The 20,539-nt window shown below is 40.0% G+C and overlaps 1 protein-coding gene across 8 annotated transcripts in view; it reads left to right on the forward strand.

Annotated features, from left to right (window-relative positions):
* The window catches only part of gphnb (gephyrin b), a 213,056-nt gene that overhangs the window by 76,502 nt on the left and 116,015 nt on the right, over nt 1–20,539 (forward strand). For all 8 annotated transcript variants that reach the window (XM_057822148.1, XM_057822150.1, XM_057822151.1 and 5 more), the window contains exons 2-4: nt 3,653–3,731; nt 19,789–19,846; nt 19,938–20,030. In XM_057822148.1, the coding sequence (XP_057678131.1) occupies nt 3,653–3,731; nt 19,789–19,846; nt 19,938–20,030 (230 nt within the window). The remainder of the gene's footprint in view (nt 1–3,652; nt 3,732–19,788; nt 19,847–19,937; nt 20,031–20,539) is intronic.

Below are 20,539 nucleotides of genomic sequence, written 5' to 3' on the forward strand. Positions count from 1 at the left end.
GCGGCTTCTTTGTTGATTTATTTGGGTTAATAGGTAACACTTTATTTGACAGCGGCGTCATAAGACCGTCATAATTATGACATGACACTATGATGGGCATTACTGAATGCTTATGACAGATGTCATTAAGGCTTGGTTCATACTGCAGGTCTTAATGCACGAATCCGATTTTTTTTTTCATGTTTCTCTGACTCGAGTAGGGCATTAACTTGAAGGTCTGAACGGGAGAAGTCGCATAGAAGGGGACCATTTCAAATCCGATCTGGGCCATTTTTGTATGTGGTTTGAATCCGATCTGGGCCACATTTTTCCAAAATGTCACGGCGGTCTGAAGTGTGAAGTCTTCTAAATCAGAATTCTTGCAGCAATTACGTCATCAAAGAGCGACAGAGACAGAGTGCTAATATAGCGGTGTATCTGTGCGTTAGGGGAAGGGCCGGGCTTGAAAACGGTCCTTAAAAAATAAAATGGGTTGAGGATAAGCCTGAGAATCCTCGGGTTTCTCTCTGCTTCATTTGAGCAATATTTCAAGATTGCGTACACGGCCGAGAGTCGAGGCAAACTGTCCGTATGTGTGTGTGTCATGCACGGACAGTGCGTGCATGCTATCGATCCATATGAACTTTGAAAATAAGACTATACAGGGATTATTCATCTCTGTTATTTGTGTCCTCTTTTTTAAAATCAATATACCAGTATCATCACCAGTGAATGACGTTGAGCCAGCATGTGTGGTCATTTGTTTTGATGCTCCTGCGCATGCGGGTCAGCTTCCTCGGCGCAGCTCCTACTGCGAATTAGTGCACATGCGTGATGCTTGAACGGGCTCAATGGACAAAGGCAGTCTAAACGGGCACGCCAAAAAAACAGATATGACAAAAAAATCGGATTTGTGCATTAAGACCTGCGGTATAAACCTAGCCTAAATGTCATCCGGCAAATTATGTCACTAACTCAATTTATGTCCAACTCGGATCTTCTATAGCCATTCAAAAATGAAGATAATGGCCGTATAACACTAAATGACATCTGTTATAAGCATTCATTAATGCTCGTGACAGCTTCATGTCAATTGTCTAATGAAAGTCTTATATGCCGCCACTGTCAAATAAAGTGTTACCAAATACCATAACTAGCAATTAATGAAACAACTGGTGCAGTAACTGAATAAATAAATAGCACAAACCATGAATTTTGATTGTTACTTATATCTTTAGCGCAGCAATGCATGCTTGGAGGTATGTTGGACAACAACAGCGTTAACCAGGTGGCAGCAGATGTTGGCTGTTTGCCCCAAAGGAGCAGTAATGGCCAAATGAAGGTTCTTGAAGCAATGAAGCTTTGCAGCCAATTGGTTCAAAGCTTCATGGCGGTTCATTTTGTCTTATGACAGTTGTAAGATGCTGCTGTCAAATAGTGTTACCGGTTTATATCTTTTGATGTATATATCCAATAATACAGTGAAGACTGCTGTGGTTTATAATCCAGTGTGATTTATCGATGAACAACTGTCATTTTCGTGTCAAATTTAATGGGTGGCGTAAGACATGTTTTTCCACTTTTTCCCAAAAGTATAATTATAAAAAAAGAAAAAAATAAACTTTTATGTATCTATATTTTAAGTTTTTAAGCACCTGAATGAAATAATTATAAGTTTTTAACATGTTACTGTTCCAATTTTCCAATTTCCAATCCTATTTCAACAACAATGAAGTAGAAAAATGCTTGTCTTTATTAAATGCTTCATTGAGTGAGTCCACTGAACTCCGCTCAAGCTGTTCACTTACACACAATGAGTTGCCACAGCAACATTTTAACAAGCTAAACTATGATTGACGCATGCGGCACTTTGAAGTTTTGGCTTCCAAGCATCTCTGGCAAGATCAAACCTGTCAAATATCGTTAACTTTAATAAGCAACTCCAGTGCACTGCTAGACCAAGAAAAGCAGCAGGAGGGAGAGGGAGACTACGTGATCGGGTCGTGACAGCTCATCTGTATTTATTTATTTTATCTTTTAATTGAAAAAAAAATTGCAATGTACTGAGGGCGCAAATTTTGAAGCACGAAGTAGTGAGGGATCACTAATACTTGTGACAATACTGCTAAATAATAAATACTAATATACTCATAATGTACATATTATATATACAGTAATATATATTAGGGATGTCACAATCCCATCACGTGATCGGAAATCGTGCCGTTTCAGAGGATCGGAATCGGGTGATAAGGATCGGGTTTTTAATTAAAAATCTATATTAATGTTTTTCTGCTTCATGCTCGTACAGCCTCTCACTCTCCCTGCTGCTGCTTTTCTTGGCAGTGCCCCGGAGTTAGCTTCGATGATTGACAGGTTTGTAGCTTTGATCTTGCCAGAGAAGCTTGGTAGCTGTACGATCAATGGCGCAAATATGTCAATCATCGTTTAGCTTGTTAAACTGTGCTGTGGCAACTCATTGTGTGAGTGAGAGGCTGTTCTCAGCAGACTGAGTGGATTTAAGTGGACTCACTCAATGAAGCATTTAATAAAGACAAGCATTTTTCTACGTTATTCTTGTTTGAAAACAATTTACATTATGAAGGTGGCACGGTGGGACCTCCGAGACTGTGTCCCGGGTCATGCCTTCGCTGTGTGGCATTTGTTTTAAAGTTTTGTCCCCCCCCCCCCCCCCCCAAAAAAAAAAAAGAAATTTTGGTATCAGGGCTCTGAGTATTGGCAAATTCTCAAAATCAGGCGACTCGAACATGGGTGCAAAAATATGCGATACTTCCGATTTGGGGGCAGATGCTACACAGCCTCTACTGTGTGGAGTGGACTAAGCCATTTTCAGATAAGGCAGGGGGAGAGAAATATTCTAATATTTAAATAGCACATTATTGCACGAATAAAATGAGAAGTGAATAGATTTTACTTTGAATTAAGTGAGTTAAGTTGTCCCAGCAACTCACCACTACTCCATTAAGCATAGTTCAAATGCCACCTTAATAAAGTTAGTATCACTAGACGAGATCTAAATTACATTTGGGTTCAACCATTCAAACATGATTGTGGATTGTACAGTGCATTGAAGAGTGATTTGTCATAATGCCGTGAGTCCACACATATAGTGTGTCCTCCATATTTGAGGTGGCAGGTCTGCTTATAAGTAAGGCAGTCCTGTAGACGAAATGTCATGAAGCAACAACCCCCAGTAAAAAAAAAAAAACATTAAATTGTTGCTCCAGTCTTTTTGAGTAACTGAGAAAGCGTGTTTGACTTAATGAATGACTTGCATAACTCTGCAAAGTCTGCAAATTTGTGGGAACTTCCTTAAATTTTACCAAAATAATTTAGGACTTGAAACTCTTTGCACTTTGTACATTTTTGACTTCATCACACCGCTGGCAAGTAATCATGACAACTTGTATATATGGATGATTGTCATCTGATCAATTTTTGCCATTACTGTTGTGCATAGGTGACAGCATCATACAAAAACACGAAAAAATGACAAAAATTTCACCGCAGTCTGACAAAATTGGCTGAGTTTTCCCATTTAATATTATTTATGAACATTTTGGTCTACCTCCAGATGCCATTTTGTTCCACAATAATCAATGTGTTCATTGTTTTGTAATTGTTTAGTTACCCTCTTCCTCTGTCTACGCAGTGAGTGACAGCTGCTACCGAAACCTGGCAGAGGATCGCAGCGGCGTCAACCTCAAAGATCTCGTCCATGATCCGTCCCTGTGAGTAATTGCCTCATTGATGACTCATACATAATACAAAAAAAAGACATGATTCACACTCCTTTGAATTTACCACCCCAAATTAACACCACGGTATCTGTGTATTTGTACACATTTGATGAAGGGAGCCTTTTTTTGAAGAAGTTTAACAAAGGGACTAAAAATATCTCTTTAACGCAACGTCGGGGCTCAGTGTCGCCCTGTGGAGGGAAATTCCCAGCATGCACAGCAACAACAAAAGAGCCGCAGCACTCCTCTCTCTCACTGTGACTGCAGGAGTCGTTAATTTCTCAAAGAGGAGGTGAAATCTGCAATTGTTTTTATGAACAAGAATGTGGAGCATGAAGAGAAGCATGAATAACACTATAAAAATGTGTGTGTAGGTGTAGGCGTGTGTGCAGCAGTTTTGCAAAAGATCTTTTTCAATAAAATTCTAACATTAAACATTGTTTTTTTCAATACCAATAGTGCCATGGCATCCCCTTTTGTTGCCCGGGTCATTCGCATTATGTCCATTGATTTACTGGAGCGAGGGTGTCAGCATCAACGTAGTGTCATTGCCCTCCCGCTTGAGGGACCCTGAAGTGCTCCTTTACTGTCATGTCTTGGCTGCATGTCCGCTTTGGCTGCTCATGTCTCATGTGATGTTTGTGTGTGACGCAGAGTGCGCCATGTTCAGTTTGTCATGCTAGACTGAGCCCCAGATTGTGATCAGAAACTCATGACTCACTGATTATAAATATAGAATCTGAAAAAATACTAGATTGTTGCAAAAATGTTGGGGTTACATATGAAATCTACAAATGAGACTATGATAACTAAACACTGCAACTTCATTAAATGTTGAACAGTCAGATTCAATTTGCAGTTGCAGAAAACATGCAGTCATGTGTAAAAATTACGACACCCCATAATATATTCAGTTCTTTATTAAGAAAAGTTCACATATCAATGTCTGATCTTGGTTTCTTTTGTTTTTTTTTATCTCTGGAAAAGAAAGTGATTTAATTGCAGGTAAACAACAAAAGTTAGCATTGCTTTACTCATTAAACCAAATACAGCAACAAAAATGCATATTCTAACTGAGAAAAAAAGTTAGGACACCCTATAACCTAATAGACCCCAATCACGTGAAGTCACAACTCCGCCCCCCTGACTGGTTCCACCATATTGTCCGTGAGCTCGTCGTATGTACATACTACCGCTACGTACATTCCTCCTATTACTGCGTGTTTTTCTGCTTGTCTAAGGAATCAACGCCTAGTAAACGAACCCAAAAACCTTCCTGACAATCGTTAACATTGATTAATCAAAATGGTGAAGGCATGTGTGGCGGTTGGTTGCAGTAACAGAGAAGATAAACGGTCATTTTAGAAGTTGCTGTGTGCCCATTGTTAAAAGGGCAAATCTCTAAAGCAGCACGGTTTGTTTATCCCGGTCCGTGATGCGTTTGTGTCGACAGCCGTCAGACAGCGGCGAAAACATCAATATGATGCCAACACGATCGCAGACATCAGACTGAGACTACGAAGCTCGTCGCCACGGTCGCGCAGCAAGAAGGTGAGCGCAACAACAGGTGTTGCGCCGAAAAATAGCCGCCCTGCGTGAAATGTCCCCCCTGACGGGAGCACCCACACGGATACGACTTTCTTGTACCGTGATTATGTATTATTTTACTCTGCTTGAACTAATAAATGTCATAACTGTGTGATTGTCATTGGGATATGGTCGTGAAAACCTGTAGACTAATACATTTCATTTGTACAAAGATGGTTATGTGGCCCAGTCCACGATTTGTTACTAAAATACAGTACTAATATTTTGTGTAATTTAATTATTTAAAACTGATCTTACAGTCGTAAATCCATTACTGTAATGCGTCCATGAAAACATTTGATGTTTTCACGTCAATAAAGCGTTATGAATAAGCGCTCCCGTCAGGGGGGACATTTCACGCGGGGCAGCTATTTTTCGGCACACACCGGCCCGTTGTCGATCAAGTTTCATTTTACAATCGTGACAACGGTAACACTCAGCGGACCAAATATCGGTTTATATTCGGGCCGGTGCCGATTTTGTGTACCCGACTCCTCATCGTGACATAAACTGGAGTGTGATTGGAAATTTTGTGGTCTCAGGACGAGCTCTGACACACGGGACGGGACCGGACGGGAGGAAACATCGGTTTGGGCATCAAATATGGATCTGGTGACTAGATCGACCGAAGCTTTTCCAAATAACGGCTTTTATGCAGCTCATCCAATGAGTTTACAGCGTCTGAAAGCACCGGGGCTTCCATAATTTGCAAGTGAATCCACCTTTAGAAACTACTACCATTGACAATACGGACACACAATGACGGACAATATGGCGGTACAATACAGCGATCTTGTGATTGTGTGACGTTGGTGATTGGGGTCTATAGGCTTACCCCCTATAGCTGAAATAACTTCAGTGAGACGCTCTACCAGTCTTTAACATCGGTCTGAAGAAAGTTTGCTCCATTCCTCAACGTAGAATACTTTCAACATTGACTGACTGTTGAAGTAAGAGAAAACACCATGGTGAGCTCAAAAGAGCAGTCTTAGGCCTTCAGAAAGAAGATTGTAGACGCTTATGAGCAGTGTTGTTAATAACGGCGTTAGAATATAACAGCGTTACTAACGGCGTTATTTTTTTCAGTAGTGAGTAATCTAATTAATTACTTTTCTCATCTAGGCAACGCCGTTACTGTTACTGAGGATGGAAAAGCTTGCGTTACTATGCGTTATTATATTGGTTGAATGACGTGAGAAAAGTCTGAGGGAGACGGACTCACCGAGACGACAGAGCAGAGCAGGACTGGGGAGGAGGCAAGAAAGCTGCGACGCCGAGCAAACTCGATGCTAGGTACCTCCAATAATACCTGTTGTAGCCGATAGCCTACAAACTATGCCCACATGATATGGTAGATATGGTTCACATGGTAGATATCACATATACAGTATATATATACTGTATATCTATACAGTGCCCTCCATAATTATTGGAACCCCTGCAAAAGATGTGTTTTTTAGCTTAGATTTTTTTTCTTTTAATTCAAATAATATGGGACCTTAATGGAAAAAAGAGAAAAATCCAACCTTAAATACAAGTGCATTCATTCAGTGGGGAAAAAATCCCACAGAAACAAAACATTATTTGACATCTAATAATGTGTGTCATAATTATTAGCACCCCTGGTGTTAATACTTTGTACAACCCCCTTTTGCCAACAAAACAAGGTCTGGGGACTGAGATGGCCATGGGAGGAGCTTGATTTTGTGTCTGGTGAACCATTTCCGTGTAGATTTGGCCATATGTTTAGGGTCATTGTCTTGCTGAAAGACCCAGTGACGACCCATCTTCAGCTTTCGGGCAGAGGGCAACAGATTTTGATTTAAGATGTCCTGGTATTTCAAAGCATTCATGATGCCATGCACCCTCACAAGGTTCCCAGGGCCTTTGGAAGCGAAACAGCCCCACAGCATCACTGACCCACCCCCATACTTCACAGTGGGTATGAGGTGCTTTTCAGCATGCGCATCTTTCGTGGCACGCCAGACCCACTTAGAGTGTTTGTTGCCAAAAAGCTCAATCTTGGTCTCACACAAAAATACACACGGTCCCAGGCTTCAACTGGGACCGTGTGCTTTGGTCAGATGAGATTTTTTTGTGGGGATAAAAAAAAAAACAAACATGAAAATTATCACCAGTTACTTTGCCAAGTAACTAATTACTCTTGCATTCAGGTAACTGAGTTACTAACGCAATTACATTTTGGGAGAAGTAATTTGTAACTATAATTAATTACTTTTTTAAAGTAAGATTAACAACACTGCTTATGAGTCTGGGAAGGGATTTCAAAAGATCTTAAAAAAATATAAAATCAGCCATTCCACTGTCCGGAAAATAGTCTACAAGTGGAGGAAATTCAAAACAGCTGTCAACATACCCATGTCTGGCCGTCCAAGCAAGTTCACCACGAGAGCAGACCTCAAGATGCTAAAAGAAGTCTCCAAAAATCCTAAAATGTCATCACCGGCTACTGTTGATGTGAAAGGGCATGCCTCTACAATCAGAAAGAGACTTCACAAGTTTAACCTTCATGGGAGGTGTGCTAGAGAAAACCTTTGCTCTCTAGGAAGAACATGAAGGCCAGACAAAGAGCAGGACTCCTGGAATAATGTTCTCTGGACAGATGACTATAAAATTGAATTATTTGAACAGAGGACATGTTTGGCGATAAAACCAACACAGCATTCCAAGAAAAGAACCTCATACCAACTGTGAAGCATGGAGGTGGAAGTGTCATTGTTTGAGATGCTTGCTGCAGCAGGAGCTGGCTATCTCACCATCATAGAAACTACCATGAATTCTATCGTGTATCAGAGGGTGCTTGAGGAACATGTGAGATCATCTGTGAAAAAATTAAAGCTGAAACGAAATTGGACCCTGTAACATGACAATGACCCAAAACATACCAGTAAATCCACCAAGGACTGGCTGAAAAGGAACAAATGGAGAGTCAATGCCCGGATCTTAATCCCATTGAGATGCTGTGGGGTGACTTGAAACAGGCTGTACATGCAAGAAACCCGTCAAACATCTCACTGTTGAAAATATTCTGCATTGAGGAGTGGGGCAAACTTTCTTCAGACCGATGTCAAAGACTGGAAGAGGGCTACAAAAAGTGTGTCAGTGAAGTTATTTCAGCCAAAGGGGGTAACACTAGCTATTAGGTTGTAGGGTAACCTAGTTAGAATATGCATTTTTGTTGATATATATGGTTTAACAGGTAAAACAATGTTATTTTTTGTTGTTTACCTGCAATTAAATCACTTTCTTTTCCAGAGATGAAGAAAAACAAGATCAGACATTGATATGTGAACATTTCTTAATAAAGAACTGAATATTTTATGGGGTGTCCTAATTTTTTCACGACTGTATATTCTGCTGGCCTAGAAAATGCAATAGTGCAGGTTTAAGACCCCGACAAACCGGTTGAGCGTAGAGTTAAGTTGCAACCATCTGTTACTGAAAATCAGGGATTTTTCAGTACACGCACAAAACACACACACTGACACACATTTGGGCTGGCGAAGATATTTCAGGTCAAATGTTTTTCAATATCTCTGTTTATGTATTCTGCTAATGCCAAGTATAATTTATACTTAGAATTAACAGCTTGAAATGCACTGGAGATTAATCTGGAACTTGAGTCCAACAATTGTTGATCATTTTTTTATACTCAGATTTAACATCTTAAATACACTAGAGATGAATCTGGAGCTTGATTCAAACAATTGTTGGATTTTTAAATTATTTTTTTTACCTCATGTTACATTTCATGGTGTTAAAATAGACTGTTTAAGGGCAAGCATATTTCCTAGCGGCTTGCATAGGCAGAGTTTGACTTTTGGAGCAGGGGGGGCACAACACGTTGATGACCCCGAACCGCAGTATCAGCAATAAAATTAACTTACAAGAATATTTATAATAATAAGTTCAAAATGAGCGTTTTTTATTTTCCGTCATTCTTGAGGTGAATTCTCAATCAGACTGATGTGTCAGCTGCCACATGTGAAGAGTTTCTCAATTTCTTTCAAAACAAAGTCTCTTCAGTTAGGCAAAATGTCTGCAACTCTGGTTTCTCATCCGACAACGTACGTCCTTCAGAACTGCTCAATGCCTTTGAGCAATTTGATCATATTTCATTGTCACCTCTCACCGAAATAGTTAGTGGCATGAAACCCACTAACTGTCCATTAGATGTAATACCAGCTAGGCTTCTGAAGGAAGTCATTAGTTGCCTTGGATCAAGTCTGCTGTCCCTCATAAACACCTCTCTCAGTTCCGGTTCTGTCCCAGCTGCCTTCAAACAGGCTGTAGTCAGACCCCTTCTTAAAAAAACCCATCTCGACTCCTCTGTGCTGCCCAATTTTAGACCCGTCTCCCACTTGTCTTTCCTTTCCAAAGTTTTAGAAAAAGTTGTTTTTATTCAATTGCAAACCTTCTTAGAGACAAACTCCACCCTTGACAAGTTCCAATCAGGCTTCAGGTCCAGACACAGCACTGAGTCAGCATTGTTAAAAGTACATAACGTCATTGCCCTTTCTGTGGATAATGGAAACCCGGCTATACTTGTTTTACTGGACCTCACAGCAGCATTCGATACGGTTGACCATACAGTCCTCGTATCTCGTTTAGAACATGTCATAGGTATCCGCGTTAAAGCTCTAAAATGGTTTAAATCGTACCTACAACATAGAATATTCTCGGTAATGATTGGGGAATTTTCCTCCTACACAAACTTCTCTGTCTTGCGGGGTACCGCAAGGCTCTATTTTAGGGCCTGTTCTTTTTGCGCTTTATCTCCTACCTTTAGGATCAATTATAAAAAAAAAAAACATAATATCGCTTTTCATTTTTATGCTGATGACCTGCAGCTTTGTCTGCCCCTGAGACCTAACAAAAAAAAACTGCTCTTGCTAAATTGATGGAGTGCATATCTGATGTGAAGCAGTGGCTTGCACAAAACTTTTTACATCTTAACGAGAGCAAAACTGAATTCATTACTTTTGGCACACCTTCCATGATGAAAACCCTTGAGCCCAACTCTGGCGCTCCGGCTGACATTTTTAAGACACACGTTACAAATCTCGGAGTGATATTCGATAACAGGCTTAATTTTGGAAAAACAAATAAGTTCTGTTGTAAGAGCAAGTTTTTTCCAACTTCGTCTCTTAGCAAAAGTGAAGCCTTTTCTTAGTCGCCACGACCTTGAAAAAGCAATTCACGCTCTTATAAGCTCAAGGCTGGACTACTGCAATGCACTTTATTTTGGCCTCCCCAAGTCCTCGATTTCTCGGCTGCAACTTGTTCAAAATGCTGCTGCTCGATTTTTAACAGGTACACCTAGACGTGAGCATATTACGCCCGTGCTATTATCACTCCACTGGCTTCCAGTCCATTTTAGAATTGATTTTAAACTTTTACTGTTTGTTTTCAATTCTATTAATGGCCAGGCTCCATCTTATTTATCGGAAATTTTAACTTTTCGTAACTCTGGCAGGACTCTTCGCTCAACCAGCCAGCTTCTTTGAGATGTTCCGAGGTCAAAACTTAAACACTGGGGAGACCGATCTTTTGCGGTTGCTGCCCCCAGGCTGTGGAATAGCCTTCCCCCCGAAATCCGCACCACCACGGATGTAGGTCTTTTTAAGTCTCGGCTAAAAATGCACCTTTTTAGACTCGCCTTCACACAGATTAGGATAGCCTGGTTTTATTTGCTTAAAGGTCTTTTTAATGTCTTTGGGTTTTCTCGGTTTTATTTGTTGGACTTTCATCGCGATGCGCCGTTTTTGTTTTATTTTTTGTTTTATTTCTTGTTTTATTTTTTTAAATGTCATTGTATAATATTTTCCTGCCTTTTATTTATCTTGAGCCATGTTTTGTTGTAAAGCACTTTGAGGGCCTTTCGGCTTTTGTAAAGGGCTATATAAATCAATTTGATTGATTGATTGAGGCTGCTTAGGACAGCTATACTTTTCGGCAAGATCGTCATCCATCGAATATGCTAACCCTAACCCTTGTAGGATGAAATCAAGGGAATGGAACCTTGGCTGAGTACTCAGAGTTCGTCAGGGATTTGAAGAGGTGGGCTTGTTGGGCCCCTCCCCTATCTCTCCATCAGTGGAGAGGTGACCCCTTGAGAGCTCCCCTACATATGGATGGGCTGTAATGGGCTCCATGCCACTATGAGGAGCCTCGTGTGTGTACGTGTGTGTGCCCCTACAATGCACTGTGTCTTGCAAGTGAAGGGGGAAAGAAAGGGAACACGAGAGTGAGTGCCTCGTGCAGAAAGCTTGTTTATTATTAATAAAATCACCCTGGCAGATGGGTTTCATCTTAAAAGTGTCCCACTACCACAGAGATTTGCAATACGCACACACACAGGCAGACACACACTCTCAGTAAGTGTACCCCTGACGATGTATCTCTTGGTGCTCTCACTCCTTTTACTCTGTGTCTCATTCTGCCTTTATCCTCTTACACTTCTCGTCTTTTATTCATAGAAATTTTTGGACGTTAAGGCTTTCAGGCCCATACTACTACCATACTAGAGCCCCTGACACACAACTTCCATTGAAATCTCAAACTACTTCCACTTTTCCTGACTCTCCTCATCCTTCCCCGATCAGGATTTTTTTTCTTTGCAAAAAACCTCTTGGCTAAAAGGCTGCACCTGCCCTTCAGCATGAGCTTTCATTGATTTCTTATTCTTATGGATGAATTTTAGTGCATGAAGGCTTATATAGCTGACACACAACGGTGGGTTAAACTTAAGTTCAAATACTTGGCAGATTCTGAATTGTACAACCTCAGGGGTGTTTGGCACATTTGTTGAGTTGGCATGAGAACGCCATTGCCTGTAATTACTAGATTTAGACGACAACAGGTAGATTAGATTATTCTCTTTGAGTGTCTGGTAGCCAGTCCAGTAGGAGTGGGAGCCTCTTGGTACCTCACGATAACGATGATCTGACAATATGGCGATGCAACGATTATCGATACATTTGTCAGGAAATCATTCTAGGATATTCTAAAAAAAAAACTAATAATCACAAAAACAAGTTTTTGCTGTGAATTGGACTGAGTTTATCACTAATAGACGTCCAATCCATTTGAAGTGGGAGGGTGGCAGCGAATGAACGAACGTTCATTCGCTGCCATCCCTCCCACTTCAAACGGATTGAACATCTATTGCCATAAGTGGTAGCCAATGCCAGGCAATGAGGTCATTTTGGGCCATTTAAGGTCATTTCCCTTTTGATGTTCAGTTACTTCCTGTTGATTTAGGGGGTATTTTATGGGTCACTTCCTGTTTATTTTGAGTTACAGAACAGGAAGTGACCTGGGAATCACCCAAATGAATGGTGCCCTGACAATCGGACAGAATGACTGCTGGTTTTGAATGAACAAACGTTCACTGTCATGCACTGTCAATGCAGCCTTAGAGTTACAGTGGGGCAAATAAGTATTTAGTCAACCACCAATTGTGCAAGTTCTCCTACTTGAAAAGATTAGAGAGGCCTTTAATTGTCAACATGGGTAAACCTCAACCATGAGAGACAGAATGTGGGAAAAAAACAGAAAATCACGTTGTTTGATTTATAAAGAATTTATTTCCAAATTAGAGTGGAAAATAAGTATTTGGTCACCTACAAACAAGCAAGATTTCTGGCTGTCAAAGAGGTCTAACTTCTTCTAACGAGGTCTAACGAGGCTCCACTCATTACCTGTATTAATGGCACCTGTTTTAACTCATTATCGGTATAAAAGACACCTGTCCACATCCTCAGTCAGTCACACTCCAAACTCCACTATGGCCAAGACCAGAGCTGTTGAAGGACACCAGAGACAAAATTGTAGACCTACACCAGGCTGGGAAGACTGACTCTGCAATAGGTAAAACGGTTGGTGTAAAGAAATCAACTGTGGGAGAAATTATTAGAAAATGGAAGACATACAACACCACTGATAATCTCCCTCGATCTGGCTCCATGCAAGATCTCACCCCGTGGCGTCAAAATGATAACAAGAACGGTGAGCAAAAATCCCAGAACCACACGGGGGACCTAGTGAATGACCTACAGAGAGCTGGGACAACAGTAACATAGGCTACTATCAGTAACACAATGCGCCGCCAGGGACTCAAATCCTGCACTGCCAGACGTGTCCCCCTGCTGAAGGCAGTACACGTCCAGGCCCGTCTGCAGTTCGCTAGAGAGCATTTGGATGATCCGGAAGAGGACTGGGAAAATGTGTTATGGTCGGATGGAACAAAAATAGAACTTTTTGGTAGAAACACAGGTTCTCATCTTTGGAGGAGAAAGAATACTGAATTGCATCCGAAGAACACCATACCCACTGTGAAGCATGGGGGTGGAAACATCATGCTTTGGGGCTGTTTTTCTGCAAAGGGACCAGGACGACTGATCTGTGTAAAGGAAAGAATGAATGGGGCCATGTATCGAGAGATTTTGAGTGAAAATCTCCTTCCATAAGCAAGGGCATTGAAGATGAGACGTGGCTGGGTCTTTCAGCATGACAATGATCCCAAACACACAGCCAGGGCAACAAAGGAGTGGCTTCGTAAGATGCATTTCAAGGTCCTGGGGTGGCCTAGCCAGTCTCCAGATCTCAACCCCATAGAAAATCTGTGGAGGGAGTTGAAAGACCGTCTTCAGTATGACAATGATTCCAAACACACAGCCAGGGCAATAAAGGAGTGGCTTCATAGGAAGCATTTCAAGGTCCTGGAGTGGGCTAGCCAGTCTCCAGATCTGAACCCCATAGAAAATCTGTGGAGGGAGTTGAAAGTCCATGTTGCCCAACGACAGCCCCAAAACATCCCTGCTCTAGAGGAGATCTGCATGGAGGAATGGGCCAAAATACCAGCAACAGTGTGTGAAAAGCTTGTGAAGAGTTTGACAGAAAACGTTTTGCCTCCATTATTGCCAACAAAGGGTACATAACAACGTGTTGAGATGAACTTTTGGTATTGACCAAATACTTATTTTCCACCATGATTTGCAAATAAATTCTTTAAAAATCAAACAATGTGATTTTCTGTTTTTTTTCCACATTCTGTCTCTCATGGTTGAGGTTTACCCATGTTGACAATTACAGGCCTCTCTAATATTTTCAAGTGGGAGAACTTGCACAATTAGGGGTTGACTAAATACTTATTTGCCCCACTGTAACTGAGACACTTTTATGGTGGAAGATTTTGGTAGCAGCGGTTCCTTTTTATCAATTTTTTTTTTTTTTGACATTGACACGTTTTTAAAACGATATCTTGATTCTTGGCAGGAGCATATCAATAACCTTTTGGGATACAAAGTATCACGATATATCACCATTTCGATATTTTGTCACACCCCTACAGTCCACAGTGTTGTGTCTGCCTTTTTGCCCAAAGTCAGAGGAAGATACAGTGGGGAGAACAAGTATTTGATACACTGCCAATGGGTTTTCCCATTGTGAGTGTATCAAATACTTGTTCTCCCCACTGTATATTGTATAGAAAATGAGTGGGTATATGACATCATTGTAATATTTTGTGTGTGTGTGTGTGTGTGTGTGTGTGTGTGTGTGTGTGTGTGTGTGTGTGTGTGTGTGTGTGTGTGTGTGTGTGTGGCTGAAATGTCATCTGATTGCCCTGATAAACCTTCCTTAATAATTTGAATGCCATTAGAGCGCCTTGTTGTTAAAATCATTTCACAATACGATCGGATATATTCCTTTCATGGACTTGTTTTTTACCCTCTATTATTTTTGTTTTTTATCACTCTGGGGTCTTTTTGTGTGTGTGGGGCTGTTTTCATGAATTTCTGCTGGCTAGAGGACTCAAATGTGTGGTACTCTGGGTAATTACTGTATAGGTTTGATTATGTGCATGCACCTGACTGTGCGTGACCAAGCATGTCGTAACCCTGTTGTATTTTATTTTGTGGAGTATTTCTTGACATTCAGTGTACAATAAAATAGTTGATATATACTAGGGATGTATAAAATTTAAATACTACTTTATTTTTATACTGCTGGCTTTATTAAAGTTAATCATTAAATTTCAAACTACTCACACACGGGCTCAAATGTCTGGATCACTGTACTCGATGTGACGCGGGACATTAATGGAAAGTAACTTCAGGACGAGCGTGGAGCGGCGATGAAGCAAATTTATTTTCCTTAATTTAGTAATTTACATATTTCTTTGATACCTCAAAATACTTCCAAACCGCGGACATGTTGGCTATGAGCCAGTAGAAGCCAGCTTGTTGCTTCTCACCGTGTTTTAATTACATCATCACAAGAGGACTACAGTTCTTCACACTTTTCAGTGGTAAACTTTCAGTCTTTAAACCGAAAACCAAAAAGGCAATTATAGCTATTTCCGGGCGAAAGTTTTAGGCGCCGAATTTTCGGTCACATCTCTAATATACAGTATACGCATTTAATGTGCAAATGTGATCTATACATTGTTGATTAGTTTTATTTGTTCAATTTACTTCAAAAATGTAAGATGCTACTTATGAAAAAATAACAAAGAATTATTGTATTACACACACTGTATGACACATGTACATTGTGCACCCGCAAGTGAGCACTAATACATCAAAATATAGCGAATATTTTTATTTATGTTTATCTATGGATGCGTTCCAGGCCCATTTGAAACCGTTGAAAATCTGTGGCATGTTACTGGTTTCAAGGTTATACAGTGATATGAAAACAGCAATGTTTCAAAACCGCAAAAATTTTCCTTCATACGGTCCCTAAGGTATTAGCCATTTTCTATGTTCCAAAAATGCAGGGAGAAATCCCTCACTTGCAGCTTCAAGGCTCAACTATCTCCCACCGGTTGTTGCTCAGTGTCAGTGAGTCAGCTGTGCTACACGATGGATGAAGAAGGTGAAACTCAACTTTTTTCCCCCATTGAAGAAAACGTAATCACTGGGATCGGAATACTTCAGCTACAGAAAAGTTACAGATGGCCGCAGATGAGGAGGAGTGCCAACCGACATGTAAAACATGTTTACGGAGGGTGGTTGTCAAGGAGGCAATACCTCCAATATGATTTCGCATTTATTATTCATAGAATTAAAGATGAATAAACACTGTCATGAACGTTTACCACCAGCTACGAGAGTTAGCTCCAGCGTGTTTAGTGTGTCTAGCGGTGGTAAAATGTGTTTTTTTTTCTCTCTGGCAACTGTCTGTGTTGAGAAAGAGAGTATGTGTATAATGTAAACATGATACAAGTCATACGCATGTGCTTTTTATGGAAAATAATTCAAGTATTTTTGTTCTGATGGTAATAATTTTGAGCAATGGCTGTGAGTTTAGGACTGTATATATTTTAATTTTATTTATGTTCCAATTTGCTAATATTTTTTGAAAAATAAAAATCCTGTTCAATGGAAAAAAGTTTTGTGATTTTTTTAAACCCAGATATCTCAAAGTAACACATTTTAGAGCTGTAATTGCATTACCATGATACCGTGAAACCGTGATATTTTGGCTTAAGGTTATCATACTGTCAGAAAAGCATATCATACCACCTACATAAAGAATATGTACTGTATATATGAACACAACCTCTCAAACTTTTGCAATACACAATGTAGCAGGGAAATGAACCAATAACGACAATATGTATTGTATTTTCTTACCAACCTATAGGAGGTTTGCGCATATGTTTCTTGTGAACTGTTTCAGACTTCAGAGTTTGCCCCTGTATATACAACTTGGTCCAAGAATACTAAGTTCAGCAAATTTGCCAGTGAGTGCACATAATGTAGATGTACAGCAACATTTATTGATCACAATGTAGTACCGTCCAACCTAAACGTGGGGTCCAGTCAGCAACCTGTTCGCGTCAAACTACAATCCATGATCACAAACAAACCGCAACTCTGAATCATGAACATTTAGTGGTGCACATGAAATCTGAAACTCACTCATGATGAACAGCGCAGCAAGAAGAAGCTTCAGACAGGAGGGGTTGCCTAGGAAACAGTGGGAAGAAACCCTCGTTATTTGTGTTGAGCATATTTTCATTTGGGCTGAAACAGAGCCCCATAAAAACCCCAGGAGAGGGAGAGAGGTGATTTGTCTTGACAGCTCCTTTACTCTCCTGAGGTGTAACACACACACACGTAATAGGACGAGAATACATGCTTGAACGTGCACGTGCACACGCTCGGCTACACACAAACTTAAAAACGGAGATGGCAAAAATCATCTTCCCTCCCTTGCACATCAGAAGAAATAAATCACTTGTGCCATTACTGAAATGTCAGCAGGTGTGGAGGGGTGCATGTAGCGGTCTCTTTCATCATATTTACTCTGTACACGTTATATGTTATTTTCAGTGTCGCAGATTTTACTTTTGCATGTGTCATGTCAACCTGTGTGAGTGGGTAAAAAGGCTTAAAAATGAATGTTTTCACAGTTGGGAGGGATCGTTTAAGTGGCTGTCACAGAGGGAAAGCATGATGCAAATCGCTTCTAAAAATAGCATTCCTCTTGGGGAAAAAAAAAAAAAAAAGCAATGGGGTTACATAAGAATTGTCAACGCTGAGCCTTTACCCTCACCTTGAGCCTCTGTTTTGGGGGGGCTGAAATGTCCTACTCCATTTGACCACAGGAGGTCGCCAGGGCTTGACAGCAGCAGCTTCTTCATTAAGTTATCCTGCGGAAAGTCCTTCTAGGAGAGGATGTTCAAGGGCATTCTGGCTATTCTCTCCCCTGTCTCATTCTTATAGTTTTCTTTACTAAAACTGCATATTTTAATTTTTGCATTTAAAGGGACACTCCAGTCATTTTGATGATTTGTTTCATGAAATGCGTTTGAAGATAAGAGCTGAAAACATTTGCACAAGTGGAGAATAATTTAGTGCTGAATCTCTGAGTTATTGCGAGAAACTGAGTCCTTTGTCAGAGCTACCAGGATATTCAGGGTGGGTCTAAAGGGGAGTGGGGGTGAAGTGACGTCACCTACATAGAATCTGGCCCACCCTGACCTCTATAGAACTCAACACGCCATCAGTGGATTTCCATCCAGCAGCTTTCTCAGGCCCCAATCCCCCAAATACACTGGTACCTCAACATACTATCGCTTCCACACACTTTAAGGAGTTAGTGTAGGTTTTCGGGCTGGACAACGAATTAATGGAATTATAATGTATTCTTATGTGAAAGTGTTACCTCTACATGCAAAGTTAATTTGTTCCAGGACCTTGTTTGCAAGTAGAAATGGTCATATGTCAAGCAGGATTTTTCCATAAGAATACATTATAGTTCAATTAATTCGTTCCACAGCCCGAAAACCTGCACTAAATCCTTAATAAATGCTGCTGGTACTATTGCAAATAGCAATTACATAGAGCAAAACAAATTAATTATTAATAAAAATCGGGAATGATAATATATAAATAGCAATAATAATTAGGGCTGTCAAAATGATCGCGTTAACGGGCAGTAATTAATTTTTTAATTAATCACGTTGAAATATTTGATGCATTTAACGCACATGCCCCGCTTAAACAGATTAAAATGACAGCACAGTGTCACGTCCATTTGTTACATGTGTTTTTTGGTGTTTTGTCGCCCTCTGCTGGCGCTTGGGTGCGACTGATTTTATGGGTTTCAGCACCATGAGCACTGTGTAATTATTGACATCAACAATGGCGAGCTACTAGTTTATTTTTTGTTTGAAAATGTTACAAATTTTATTAAAACGAAAACATTAAGAGGTGTTTTAATTTAAAATTTCTATAACTTGTACTTACATTTATCTTTTAAGAACTACAAGTCTTTCTATCCATGGATCGCTTTAACAGAATGTTAATAATGTTGATGCCATCTTGTTGATTTATTGTTACAATAAACAAATACAGTACTTATGTACAGTATGTTGAATGTATATATCCATCTTGTGTCTTATCTTTCCATTCCAACAATAATTTACAGAAAAATATGGCATATCTTATAGATGGTTTAATTGTGATTAATTACGATTAATCACGATTAATTAATTTTTTAACTGTGATTAACCTGATTGAAAATTTTACTCGTTTGACAGCCCTTGTATATACTTAATGTTTAGACTGCATGTACAATTGTAAAATATGTTAAATTGAAAGCTGGTAAATAAATCAACGAGAAACAGTTGATTTGTATTTCATTGATTCAGATTTTCAAATTATACAACAGTCCGCTTTGAGCAAATGTATCGTCATTTGTCGTTATCGAGGTAAATCTGCTCATTTTACCGTGATACGTACTTAAGGCCATATCGCCCAGCCCTAGGGTCATATGTGTTTCATGTAATATGAGCTCTGATAATGTACAGCGAAGCGGATTAGCAGTTTTATCAGAGACAACATCATCATCGCAGCCAATGAAATATAGATTGCATTGAGACAGAATTATGATTCACTGACACTTTTTTTTTTCTTTCTTTCAGGTTGGGTGGTATGATTGTGGCATACAAGATAGTGCCAGATGAAATAGATGAAATAAAGGTATACTGTATCCGGCGTCCATCACATTATTTGCAGTAATTTCCCTTCACATACTTTTGTCTTAACCGTGTGCGCGCTGGTGTAACAACAGGAAACTTTGGTGGACTGGTGTGATGAAAAGGAGCTTAACCTCATTTTAACCACCGGAGGTACCGGCTTTGCTCCGAGAGACGTCACACCAGAGGTGGGTTTGCTCTCATTGTCGTTAGAACATGGATTATGTTGTTTAAAATACAGCAAACATCACACAATCTGTTCTTGTACCGCTGTAGTACACTACGGATTTGTTTGGCTTGAATCAAGGAGGTTTTGGCGTGTAATATTGAGTTTGGCCGTCAAGTATGGAGTTTTCACATTCCAAAAGTGTGTACTGGATGTTAGTTTTATTGAAGATTGTCCCAACGTCACTTATCAAAGACTCCAGCTAACCATAACACTAATGAACAGTATGGAAAATGGCTGGATGGAAAATCACACTAAGAAAACAATGTTTTAATAATATGGGATGACATATCGTAACACTTTGAAATTCAATGTTCAATTCAATGCCAGTAACTTTAGTGCCGGGAAAAAAACAACACCCAAATGTCAAAAATTAGCTGAACTCCGAGGTATCCTGATGTCTCACGTGATGTCATTCATGCAAGTTTTGTGCAAATTTAGAGCACCATCTCCACTAAAACTAATACCATT

Source organism: Corythoichthys intestinalis, chromosome 19, assembly GCF_030265065.1.
Source record: "Corythoichthys intestinalis isolate RoL2023-P3 chromosome 19, ASM3026506v1, whole genome shotgun sequence".
NCBI lineage: Eukaryota > Metazoa > Chordata > Actinopteri > Syngnathiformes > Syngnathidae > Corythoichthys > Corythoichthys intestinalis.